The 12,953-nt window shown below is 45.7% G+C and overlaps 1 protein-coding gene across 2 annotated transcripts in view; it reads right to left on the reverse strand.

Annotated features, from left to right (window-relative positions):
* Window positions 1-12,448, reverse strand: part of TRIM50 (tripartite motif containing 50) — a 145,419-nt gene extending 132,971 nt beyond the window's left edge. For both annotated transcript variants that reach the window (XM_085649662.1, XM_085649661.1), the window contains exons 1-2: window positions 12,161-12,448; window positions 4,186-4,797 (exon numbers count right to left, since the gene is read on the reverse strand). In XM_085649662.1, the coding sequence (XP_085505788.1) occupies window positions 4,186-4,590 (405 nt within the window). In that variant the 5' untranslated portion in view covers window positions 4,591-4,797; window positions 12,161-12,448. The remainder of the gene's footprint in view (window positions 1-4,185; window positions 4,798-12,160) is intronic.
* Window positions 12,449-12,953: the final 505 nt, after the last annotated feature.

Raw genomic sequence — 12,953 nt, forward strand, 5'->3', positions numbered from 1 at the left:
CTAGGGTTCGGAAGTTGGGACCGGGCCCGGGGCTCGTGCTCCGCCCGGCAGGCCCCGGGGTGCGGGAGCCCCATGTCCTGCAAGCCAGCGGAGGGTCTGGGCGCTGGAGACAGGGGTCCACCGGGGCCCGGGGAGGCTCTCCCCGGCCTGGCTGCTTTCAGAAGCAGGGACCAGGCCGGTGAGCAGGAGTGGCTGGCTTCATCTGCTACGCTGCGTAGTTTTCTGCCCACCCCTACTATCAATGCTGTCTAAAAAAACACAATCTGAATAGGCCGGGCAATGGACAACCAGATCAGCAAAGAAAAGCAAGGTCCTTCAGCACATCCATCCACAAACATAACATGCTACAAAGATCTTTAGCTGCATCTAACTCAGTTTAGAGGTCTTTCATCATATCCCTTCACAAATATAACACATTAAATTGATCTAGAGACAGCTTTAACTCATTTTACATTTACATGAACCAACACAAACTTGTACCACCCACCAGAGTGCCATGCTAATGGTGAAAGGTACTATATAAATGCTGACTACACCATAATTGTGTGGTTCACGATTGAGTGTCATTGCCCAGGGTCATTCTGTCTGACATTTAGCCTGGCAGACGGGGGACATGCTATATTGAGATTAGAGACATCCGATCATTTCTTATAGCTACCAACTGCCATCCTTAGGCAGAAAGGAAATTCTTTAGTAGGATTTTGTGGATATTCACCTAGCCCTGTCTGTATCTCCTTTACAGTCCTTTTTGACCCAACTCTTCTTAAGGTTAAAATAGAAACTAAGTTGGCACAATGAGATAAAAGACTGCGCTGATATCTACTGGGACTTGCAGCTCACAAGTTCCAAATGCTGCAATACCAAGCCAGTCATCCCTCTCTCCAAGGTTGGTTAATTGAGCAACATAAACTTAAAATTCGGTGAACTCCCTCAACATTATCATAGTCGATTACATACAGAATGGTCCAATGCTTGTTTTATTTGAAGCTTAGTTCAATTTGCTCTTTCAAAGTCACAAATGTATAGCAAGAGTCTCAATGACAAGCAAGTTTCTCATTACTGAACATTCTCCTGAAAGAGCATAGAGCTTGTGTATAAGTGAATTTAATCCTGCACAAACACTGTGCTCTGCTTCCATGATTTCAGTTCCCAACGGGAGAGGGTCTGTGCGTGAACACTGCAGCTAAGACTGGCAGATCCCACCAAGTGTGGAGGGGTGATATTAATAGTTGGAACTACATTCTCCTCTTGGGTAAAGGCATATTTTTGTTGAATAATTACTTCTTTTTAAGGATATGTATTGAAAGATAACTTTGTTTACAACTGCAGAAAGATATGCTTGGCACTTCTGTATAGATCCCCTTCAGTAGGAGTACACATTGCACAGTTGTTATACTGACATTCTTACTGTAACCCTGTTGTCTCTTATTCCTCATCTTTAATGCAAATACCTAACACGTCAATAACAGAAATATAGTTGCGGACTACATTTATCCAGTCCTTTTCGGTTCCCAACTAGCCAACAGTAATGAAATTGATATGCGATCAAAACTTTTCAAATCCACAGTGCACCCAGTGTTTAGTTACCTATTTGGGAGAGGGGAGTCATGTAATTCTATGCCTCAAAGTCATTTCACTTTTTGGTCCTCGGCTGTCTCTAGGAACCAGCGTAGAGGGCTTCATGGCACTCCGAGTTTGCTCCTCCATTCTCTGTGGTGAACTCTCGAGGTTTTCCAGACAACCGGGGTTTCCAGCATGCAGGAGAGAACTGCAGGGCCATGGGCAGAGCTGATGGTTCGGTCCCAGCTTGGGAAACCAGCAGCCAAAGACAGTCATCAGCGCAGGTTCACAAAGATCTTGCCACTGTGTAGTTCAAGGTTTGGACACCAGCCAATCAGGCTTTGGCTTCTAGTTTCCTACCTCTATGGGGATGGGCTGAGTATTCCAGGCTGCCTGGAGGTGGGGGTGTTGGTGCTAGTCAGGCTTGTCCTACTCCCAGCATGCACTGCGATTGCAGTGGCTACCTTTAGGTGCAGTCCTGATATATCCAAAAAGGGCTGCCCCCAGCCAGCCGGAGACACAAAGAGGCCTTAAACAGTTTCATCATTGAGATATAATTTTGTTGGAACTCTATTACGAGCCACTTGGAATTAGGTGACCACTCACACACAGCCCAAATAAAAAAATTAAAAAAAACACAATCAGGAGACGAAAGCAGTAGCATGGCAAAAACAGATGTGGATTTTTATCCTTACGTTCATTGAGAGGGTATACTTTTATACATGTTATGGGTAAATCGGTCATCGCTGTGGCTGTGTATTTTTTTTATGAAATGTGGTAACATTAAAATGCTGTACGTTAAATACTGTAAATTCTAGTATATGTTGGGGCGGTCGTTATTTTGCAGTGGATATATTGCTCTACAAACATAGTGCATTCACAGTATCGACTACCAGTATATCCTCACGGTAAGTAAATGTGCAGTTAATAATAGTAAATATACATTTGCCTAGATATACTTAAATTGTGACGATATAATGGTGGTTGATGTTCTGAGTGAATTTTTTTTAGGTTGACATTTTGTCCGCTATACAGCGACATGCAACCCTGATGCAGGAATTTTACAAGTGTAAAGCCCGCCCTCTCGTTATCAACTCTAGAAAGGTACAAAGAAAAGCAGGCAGTGGAAATATTTATTCGTTCTTATCTTGTTCTTGTAGTTCGAGCACATGAGTCTGCTTTTCCATGGAATCCACCCGGTCACATGGACGCTGTTGGTGAGGACGGCATAGGTGCCGGTGAGCAGATGCAGTTCTATCGCTGACATGGATGGTTTATTTCAGCTGGTTGTATAGACTGGATCACAGGAGGCTGGTCCGCTCCAAAGCACAGGAGCAGACATAGCAAAGCACAGGCAGCCAACACTAAGCCAAAGGAAGGGGCTGCTGGTACGGAGGCCGAGGAGAGTTCTCCTAAGTTAGCGAAGAGGAGAAGGTGTGATCTTGCCTTATCACTTTGGTTTACTTCCCAGGGAAAACTTGGCCTTTCTGTAACACTTTACATAAAACATAATTGCTAATAATAGCGCCTAAACCATGTGTGATCTTCAGCAAACTAGTGGAGTTGCAAAAGGAGCAGATCAGAAGGTGCAATGCACCTGGTGTCACCTCACACTGGCTAGGTGTTGACGTCTCTAGCAGCTCGGGCCATCTTATAAGATCTTTTGTCGTCCCTTTCTGAATGACCTTACCAACAGACACGTACAATGGCTATAACCGGATGTCATATGTGAATGTTGGGGATGTGCCCTACTGCTAGGATTGCCACCGAGCCTCGTGTTGTCAAAGCACTAACCTATTGATTCTGGCAGTTGCAGTCATAGGTTATGTCTACGACTCAACTGGAGAGGCACAAGTACTAACAAGGATTTACAACAGAAATGTCCAGAACTGGAACCTGTCACTGTGGCAACTTGAAGCAACATTATCTCCTGCTCCCCACCTTCATCCTGCAGGTGGGCGAGATCCCCTGTTTTCTGTTCACTGCTGTATGTTCCCTCTTCTGTCACCCAGGATCACCTTCATCCTTCCTTAAACGCTGTAGATGAGGGCAGTCTGCTGTTTGCTGTGCACAATGACCTCTTCTGCCCTTGTCCATCTTCTGCTGTTCTATGTACATATGATTTTTATGATGCCCTCCATGGTCTCACAAAGCCTCAACAATACAATTCCATATACACTAGAGGTGTGTCTGTTCTGAAGTTTTTAGTAACTTCCATCTTCCTATATGCCCTCCCAACAGCCTACCAATGTCCATCTTCAGACGCACAGAAGATCTGTTCACTCAGATGGTTTTGGTTAATGCTGAATTATAGATCATTCCATTATACCTTCCCGAAGGTTCCCTACATCCTTCTGTAGATAATGTAGAAGTGTGTGATTGGCCATCGCCTGTGTATTATCTTCCTTCTTGTACCAGCCCACCATCCTCCAACGGTAGACACTGAAGGTGTATATGGCCTTGTATATTTGGTGAATGCTCAACTTCAAGCCCCTTTCCAGCTCCCCATAAATATAGGAGCATGAAATTTATGTACTCTGGTGTTTTTAGAGCACGTATATGTAATACATCCTTGCCCACTCCAAAGCACACATTTATCTTTCCATACCAACCCCCAAGTCTCACCTTCATCCTTCCGTAGACGCTGGAGATGGGAGTGATCTGGTGTTGCCTGTGGCTGCCGATGGTCCCGCAAAGCCCACAGATGACCTGGCAGTCCTTCTCGCAGTACAGACTTAAGGGGTTGTGGTGGTCGGGACAGGACTCCTTGTTGAGGTCCGAGTCTTCCAGGGCCTGGAGAGTTTCGATGATGCGGGCCAGTGTCACATTAGGAGGTGAGCTGGCGCAGCTGACCTTTTGACGGCATACTGGGCATAGGAACTGGATGTCCACATCACCGGAGAGGGAACTGAGGCAGCTTTTGCAGTAAGAGTGCCCGCACTGCAGCATCAGTGGCTCTTTGAAGACCTCCAGGCAGATGGGGCACATCAGCTGGTCCTCGAGGACGGGTAAGCTCATTTTGCGTGCCATGCTGGCCCTTGGAGGTGGGCTAACAGGGACGCTGGTGGAGAAGGACCCTTCTTTGCTTCTTGAGTCCTCTTTAAAGGTTACTTCTGTCTGGATTTGAGATGCAAATATCACTCTGGCTTTAGAATTAGAACATCTCAGGCGGTCACCAGACAGCTCAAGAACATTCCAGAATAAGAGAGTGTCCTCTTGAATACTGATGTGCGGCACCTGTGGAAATAAGGGAGATTAAATGAGGTACGGATGCGGTCACTTTAAATCTCTAGCTTGTGCTGGTCAATCAACAGGACAGATTCCACAGTTGGGAACACATGGATTCACAAGTATAATAGAGCCAACAAATATGCTTGCCGCCAAGAACTTCCAAGGACAACACAATGAACAATTGGAGTGTTTGATGTAAACCCATCTGTAAAGATATATGTAATCCTGCGCCTGCACAAAACCTCTCCCTGATGCACACATCCCTACACTAGTTAACTGCTGAGCACAAATAGGAGTTTTGGCCCAAATCATGATTGATATGTGTGCTGTACTACCACACTCCACTCCTCCCACCCCTCCCCCCCATGGCCAATTCAAAATTTGTCAAGCCAAACCTAGAGGAATTTCTGCAGGAAAAATACTGCACATTATGACTTTTGCAGTTTGGAACAGGTGAACCATTTGGCATTACCTCATTATCCCCAATTCCGAGGTGAGGCTCTACACTCAGTAAATACCACATTCAGTGGTATTAGTATTTACCAAATGCAGTTGTAACTCCCAAAATACAATGGCTTGTAGAATGAGACCTTAAGAATCATTTTTAATCCTAATGGTAATCCCAACCTTGAACTATAAAACTAACCTGTAAAATCCATTCCTAACATTAATCACATCCCTAATCCCTTCACTCAACCTTGAATTCCCATGCTTCGGGCTCTAACGCAGATATTAGCCAACCATAAACCAGAATGCATATGTCCTAGCCATAAACAGTCTCACATAAACTCTAACCCCAAACAATCCTAAAACCACTACTCTAGAACATATGTAGGCAAGTGTATATGTATGAGGTACATTGCCTGAGTTTTAGCTATGGTGTTTCCTATGTGTAAGCAGTAAATAAAATAGGTTACATGTGTTATGGAAGGGTGTTTAAAATTTGCTGTCCTTATTTTTAAGTTTTATAGTTTTACTATAATAAAGCCAACATTTTATGTGCCATGCAGTGAGTGCCTTGTATGATAAGCCTGCGAGAGGCCTTCTGCACCACAGGTACGGGTATTTAAACTACTCACTGATGGCTTACTGTGGCCCATTACCCACGCATGCATTAGGCCTAGACTAGCTGCTGTCAGGTATATGTGTCCTTCCCATGTACTATTGACAGTGTGTTGTAAATAAGACCCAAACTTTGCTTCAGTGTCTTGGTGGTGTGCGTTAATTCCTGGAGAGGGAGGGCTGGTGTTACTGCCCAACTAGGAGGGCTGCTTGCCGTGATCCTGAGCACTGTCAACATGTTCTAATGTTGTGTCACTACACTTGGCGCCCTGACACACACACACACACACTCTCTCTCTCTCTCCTTCTCTCTCTCTCTCTCCTTAGTATCGGAAGTAATTCTGAAAGCAATCTCAGATAAATTAAGTTTTCTAAACTCGTGGAGTCAGTAGCATTGGCCAAAACTAGACGCACCACTAGACACACCATAATTCCACTGCAACTCACCCACAGCTCTCCTCGCCTGTTCTTCAGGTCTATACATTTCTCTAGTTTGGGTGCCTGAATGTGTTAGTCACCTGTTGGTGCCTTAGTCTGTGCTCCGCCCCCAAAGATCTCTGAATATCCTGTATTATATCAGGCCTTGAGAAAGAGAATCATGCGCATCCTTTGTGTCTGGAGGCTTTTGTTAACTCTAAAAGAACCAGGGGTCTTCTTCTTTTGGTTGTCAGTCAGGAGCCTCTCTGCAAGCGATGTATTTGGTGATTGCAAACAATTTGTGCTTGATGTACTTTGTATATTTGGTAGAGACTTGATTTGAATCTGGAAAAGGTGCTGGAATTCACTTCAAATGCCTTTCTTTCTCTCTGTTTTTATATATATACACCCCTCTTACTTGCTGTGTACACCTCTCTCATTCTCTCTAACACTTTTTGCTCCTCTCTCTAGTTCTTCCTTTTTCTCTCATACTCTACTTCTTTCCTTCTTCTTGGTGTCTCTCACTGTACCTATGTGCTTCACTCAGTCTCTCACATTTCCACGCTCTATGTTCCTGTCTTTTTATAAATCCACCTCTCTCTCCCTTTGCGGTCTCCCCTGTGGGCTCTCTCTTCAGTTATTTGTATATATCTCATGCCCTTATTCCTCCTGTCATTTTTCAACTCTCCTTGAAGTTTTATTCTATTTCTCTGTCTTGCAAACCTCTTTTTCTCCGGTCTTGCTCTCTCCGGTCAACCTCCTTCATGTCCCTCTGCCCCTTGAATTTCTTTGTATTATACCTAAAGGGGAGAAGATGTAGTCTTACAGCTAGAGCGGCCGACCTCGACGTTGGGGAACTAGGTTCGATCGAGTCTCGGCAGCCACACTCAACATCCTGTGATTCTGGGCAAATCACTTAATCTCCCCGTGCCTAACAATAATGAATGTGTCCTCGTGTAACAAAACTGGTGCTCATGTAGAGCGTTCTGATACCCGATCTCTCGGGTCTAGTTTGTGCTATATAAAACTAAAAAAATAAAAAATAAAAAAAAAAATATTCTTATGTGTCCCCTTCATTATTTTGCTGCATACAGTGATGGAAAGTCCTCCTGTGCCTGGAGGCAGAGTTTAAAACAAAGGAGAATCCACAGGTGGAATTTCCTTTACCATTACATCCCTTTGATGAAGGAAATTCCACTGTTGGATTGTGATCTACATTTAGCACTACCTCCTGGAATACCAACAGCCTCTAAACTAAGCCCTAGACTGAGCGAGAGAATTAGGATAGTGCATGTGAGGTAGTAACCATCCTTCCTTTTTTGTCATAGACCAGGAAATGTTTGCCACCCTCTACTGCCTTCCTCTCCTCTCCTTTGTCATTCACTTTTTTTTTTTAGTTTTATATAGTGCAAACTCTACCTAAAGGTATTGGAGCGCTTTACATGGACACAATTTTTTTTTTTTTAGGCCTCAGTTAAGAGGTGTGGCGGAGTGGCCAGGGCGTCTGACTCCAGAACACAGTGGTTCGCAGTACGATCCCCGATAACGGTGGCATGTTAGCACAGCACCATGTGACACTGGGCAATAGCTCACTTAGGGCCTCATGTAGGTAGCGAAATACCGGTCAGTAACGGCCGATTTTCGGTAATTTTACCGTTACCGACCGGTATTTTGGCTAATGGTATGTAGGGGGACAATTTTTGCTTTCGGAATTAACCGAATCGGTAAAATTACCGAATCGGTAATAATACCGAATCGGTAATGTTACCGAATCGGTAACTTTTCCGATTCGGTAATTTTACCGATTCGGTAAATTCCGAAAGCAAAATCGAGATGTAGGGGGAGTGTGTGGGTGTGTTTTAGAGTCGGTATTTACCACCAACTTTTAGTTGGTGGTAAATAATTAATGTATGTATTCATGCATTTTTACCCGCGTAGCAGTGTGCAATGTGGCATGCATACATGCCCTTAGGGCATGTATGTGTGCCACATGTGCACACATGGCCGAAACAGGGGTGCAACAGGGTGTCAATGTGACACCCTGCCACCCTTGTATGTGTTCCCCCCATTACCGAATCGGTATTTACCGATTCGGTAATGAGGCATACCTTCCCATCAATGGGAAGGTATGCCTCATTACCGAATCGGTAAATACCGATTCGGTAATCACCGACTAGTAACGAATCGGTAAAAATTACCGACTCATTACCTACATACGAGTTACCACTTCTTAAATACCGAGTCGGTACGGCTCGGTATTTAAGAAGTGGTAACTGGTATGCTACCTACATGAGGCCTTTAATCTTCCTGATGGCCCCCAGCGCCTTGACACCCTTGGATAATTGTACGCGCTTTACAAATACGGGTATTAATATTATGTCATTTGCCTAGAATCACAGCATGCTGAGCCAACACAGACTCAAACCTGGTTCCCAAGTTACAAAGTCGGCAGCTCTGGCTGTTACGCCACATCCTCTACCACATTTCAGTCTTCTTTTATACTTTCGCTTTCCATCTTTCTCTCCATCTTTAACGATCCCTGCACTTCTCTCCACTATCTTCCATCGCTTCTTCTCCCTAATCTCTTCCCCCTCATTCCATCCATCTGTCTGCATCTCTTGCACTCTTATCCTCTCTCCTCTACCTTTCCTTTCTTCCTCATTGATTTCCTTTTCCTCTTCACATCTTTTTTGTCATTCTTCTCCACTCTGCTTTCTCACTTTTCCTTTTGTCTCTCTCCACGTTGCTCTCCTCGCTCAATGCATTTTGTTACTGTCTGGCCATGTCTATTCCTCCTTCCCTTTGTCATTTTGGTCCTGAATGAACGTTTTCACAGTATTGTTTTAAAAAAAATATGATTTTGTGTTGTCAAAAACATTTTTTTTTCCTCATTTCGATTGTTCACTTTACTTATTTTCGTACAGTGGTGAACCAGAGTCCCCTCCAAGTTTTGAAGATGGCAAGGTAGGAGCACAGATCTATGGCTCGTCTGTCTGTTGCTGGAGACAAAAGTAGTTACAGCAAACAAATGATGGCGGGAATGCTGACAATGCATACATTCTCCCCCAGTCAAAAGATCTGGGTTAAATCCATGGTTCTTTTTCCCACTACTGCCACCCCAGTTTGGACCCAGCCATATGCAAATCAGTCTTGACCCTGTGCCTCATGGGAACAGTCCAGACCTGAACTGCCAGACCAGGTCCTCAAGCATCCTAGGACGGGTATGCTCAGACGTGAGTTGAGTCCCGTGTTCTCCATGCCACTGGACCGGAAATAAGCATCTTGGGACTAGTTTCAGGGTATGTCACCCTTCTTCAGCCAGGCTAGCTTTAATCCAGTGGCATGAGCAAGGGACCCACGTCTGGGCATACCCATCATACTTAGGGCGAAAAGTGTTACAGCAAACAAATGATGGACGGAATGCTGACAATGCAACCATTCTCCCCCAGTCAAAAGATCTGGGTTAAATCCATTGTTCTTTTGCCCACTACGCCTGCCCAGTTTGGACCCAGCCATATGCAAATCAGTCTTGACCCTGTGCCTCATGGGAACAGTCCAGACCCAACTGCCAGGCCAGGTCCTCCTCCCCAGGGCTGCTTTGGGTCCCCAGTCCGGCCCTGGCTACAGCAGTCTTTAAGGTCAAGCGCCAGGGGCCAAGCCGTCCTAGAAAAATTTGATTTTATCAACGGCTGAAAGAACCGGCCCACCAGCTGACCTTTGCCGCTGGGGCAAAGACCAACTGCCCGCCCAGCCAATCCGACGCCCCTGTGATGTCTACGATGCAAAGGAAGTGCCTGTCCTTGCCCAGCGTGCGTTTTGACAACATCAGGGCAGAGAAGGCAGTGCTGGCTCGGGCACATTCCTTGGGAGCACTGTACACACACACACGGTGTGATGCCTACAAACAGCCCCCGGCTACCAGTGTGGCACCTTGCGAGGGAAAACAGCAAAGGTCGAGCTGCCAGCAATCCGCAGCGCTTGGAAGCAGCGTGCAGCGCTTGGAAGCAAGGTGCAGCGCGTGGAATGATTTTTTAAAGAAAGGCTGGCAAATCTTCTCTGCAACCAGCTGGTGATAGATAATTATTTTGACATTGTAATAACAAGATTTCCCAGTTCCGAAGTGCAAAACTCGGGATACTGTATTTTGCACTACTTCCCCCTTGTACTGAAGGGAGACCCCTCCCTAAGGACACTGGGGCCTTCATTACGAGGGTCTCGTTAAAATCACAAGCAGTTCCCTGTTCCAGTAATTCGGAGGTGGGGAATTAGTGGGAACACATAATTTTGGGGATATATGGAAAACAATGTTTCTGCACCAATTCCCGCGTATTTTACCCTGGAGTTTTACGGCAGTCGAAATCTTCGGGCGAGACACGCACTCTATGTACAACTCTTGGATTTTCCACTCCCCTGGTACTTTAGTTTGCTGAAGCCCCTGAGCTGCACCGCCGACTCTCACGCCGATCCAGCACTGCTGTCACCAGGGAGACTCCACGCCATGTTCCTAGTCTTTCCATAGTTTCCCACCTTCTCACCTCTCCTCTGTATCATTCACTGCACTGAGTTTGTGAATGTTGTACTTTTAATATTTGTAAATGGCCATGTTACTCCAAATCGGCAGTTCTTTAAAAAAAATATATATATATATATTTCTTCATCTCGGGCACTGGGATCAGCCTCACACACTCCACATTGGATTCTACACATTTTGTTACCGTGTTTCTTTCATTTGTTTGTGCCACACGCTGCACTGATCTCAGTACACTGCACTCCAAAGGCCTCATGTAGGTAGCATACCAGTTACCACTTCTTAAATACCGAGCCGTACCGACTCGGTATTTAAGAAGTGGTAACTCGTATGTAGGTAATGAGTCGGTAATTTTTACCGATTCGTTACTAGTCGGTGATTACCGAATCGGTATTTACCGATTCGGTAATGAGGCATACCTTCCCATTGATGGGAAGGTATGCCTCATTACCGAATCGGTAAATACCGATTCGGTAATGGGGGGAACACATACAAGGGTGGCAGGGTGTCACATTGACACCCTGTTGCACCCCTGTTTCGGCCATGTGTGCACATGTGGCACACATACATGCCCTAAGGGCATGTATGCATGCCACATTGCACACTGCTACGCGGGTAAAAATGCATGAATACATACATTAATTATTTACCACCAACTAAAAGTTGGTGGTAAATACCGACTCTAAAACACACCCACACACTCCCCCTACATCTCGATTTTGCTTTCGGAATTTACCGAATCGGTAAAATTACCGAATCGGAAAAGTTACCGATTCGGTAACATTACCGATTCGGTATTATTACCGATTCGGTAATTTTACCGATTCGGTTAATTCCGAAAGCAAAAATTGTCCCCCTACATACCATTAGCCAAAATACCGGTCGGTAACGGTAAAATTACCGAAAATCGGCCGTTACTGACCGGTATTTCGCTACCTACATGAGGCCCTTAGTCCCTCGTTACAAGTGGACGGATCCGAGGGCTTTTAAGGGTCGATCCTTCCCCACGAAAGAAACCTGCAAACTCTTGATTCACTACGAAATGTGCAAATAAAGTCAGCGCACAAAATACGTTTAGTTAGTAGCTAACCCTGAGGACTCCGTCAGGTGCTGGAACACGTGGCTGGCTGTGGCTCCCTAAATGATGTATGATATACATTTTTCGCTGCTTTAAGGGCATCATTCTGTGGGAACAAAGTACACATTTAAAAGTCCATAGTGCTAAAAAAAAAAAGCGTCGATTCGCCTATCTTTGCGAAGGATTGTGTCTACAAAAGAAGCAGACAGCTGCGGGGGGTCTCCAGAACCTCCTTTACACCTCCCTCTGTGCCAACAGCGACCAGAGAGCTGGCGCGCGCTCACCTTGTAGATGTCCTTCCAGGGCCTCCTTCGCCTTCTCTCCCTCGCGTGGCTGGCGACCGCGCGCCCTTCCTAGAAGCAGCAAGCTGCCCTTGCTTCCAGAGCCCGGAGAGCGCCTGCTCCTTCGCCTGAGGCCTCGGGGAGGAGATGAAAGCAGCAGTGCCAGTGGGTGACTTGTGCAGTCAGAGCACACCTTACCCAGCGCGCCAAGAACTGGCACCCGACTGAGCCTTCTCGGCGGTGTCTCGAGCTCTTATCTCTTAGCGGGCCTCGTGCAGGTCACGTGGTCATGTGTGTTGTGTGTGCATTTTAATGAAGTCTAACATATGGTGTGGTTGGACCGTGGGACGGAGTTGTGTGGGTAACTGAAGGGGATATGATGGGGTGTGGCGACTCGAGGGTGGACTGTGCTGCAGGGCTAAGATTGGCTGGGACACTACGATGATTCAACTTCACCAACCTGTGGTAGGTGGAAACCGAGGAAGTCACACATGCCAACACTCCACCCAAACGTCACAGGAAATACAAGCAAGAGAGAGGCAAGATTTGTGACCGCAAAGCCCTTGTCGAATTCCCACCTGCTTGTTTACTGGGACATTTGGAGACTGTAAAAAATGCTGATTGTGTGTAAACTAAGAATTCATCATGAATCCATGTCACCAAGGACCCAGTCCTCGGCTATCAGTGAACAACCTAATGCATTCTGGTAGTTGTGGTCTTCATTCTCATCAGTACAACCACTTGGGCTAAATCACTGGATTATGATGGATTGGAAAATGAAAGCCCACGATGGAGT

Source organism: Triturus cristatus, chromosome 3_2 (genome assembly GCF_964204655.1).
Source record: "Triturus cristatus chromosome 3_2, aTriCri1.1, whole genome shotgun sequence".
Lineage (NCBI taxonomy): Eukaryota > Metazoa > Chordata > Amphibia > Caudata > Salamandridae > Triturus > Triturus cristatus.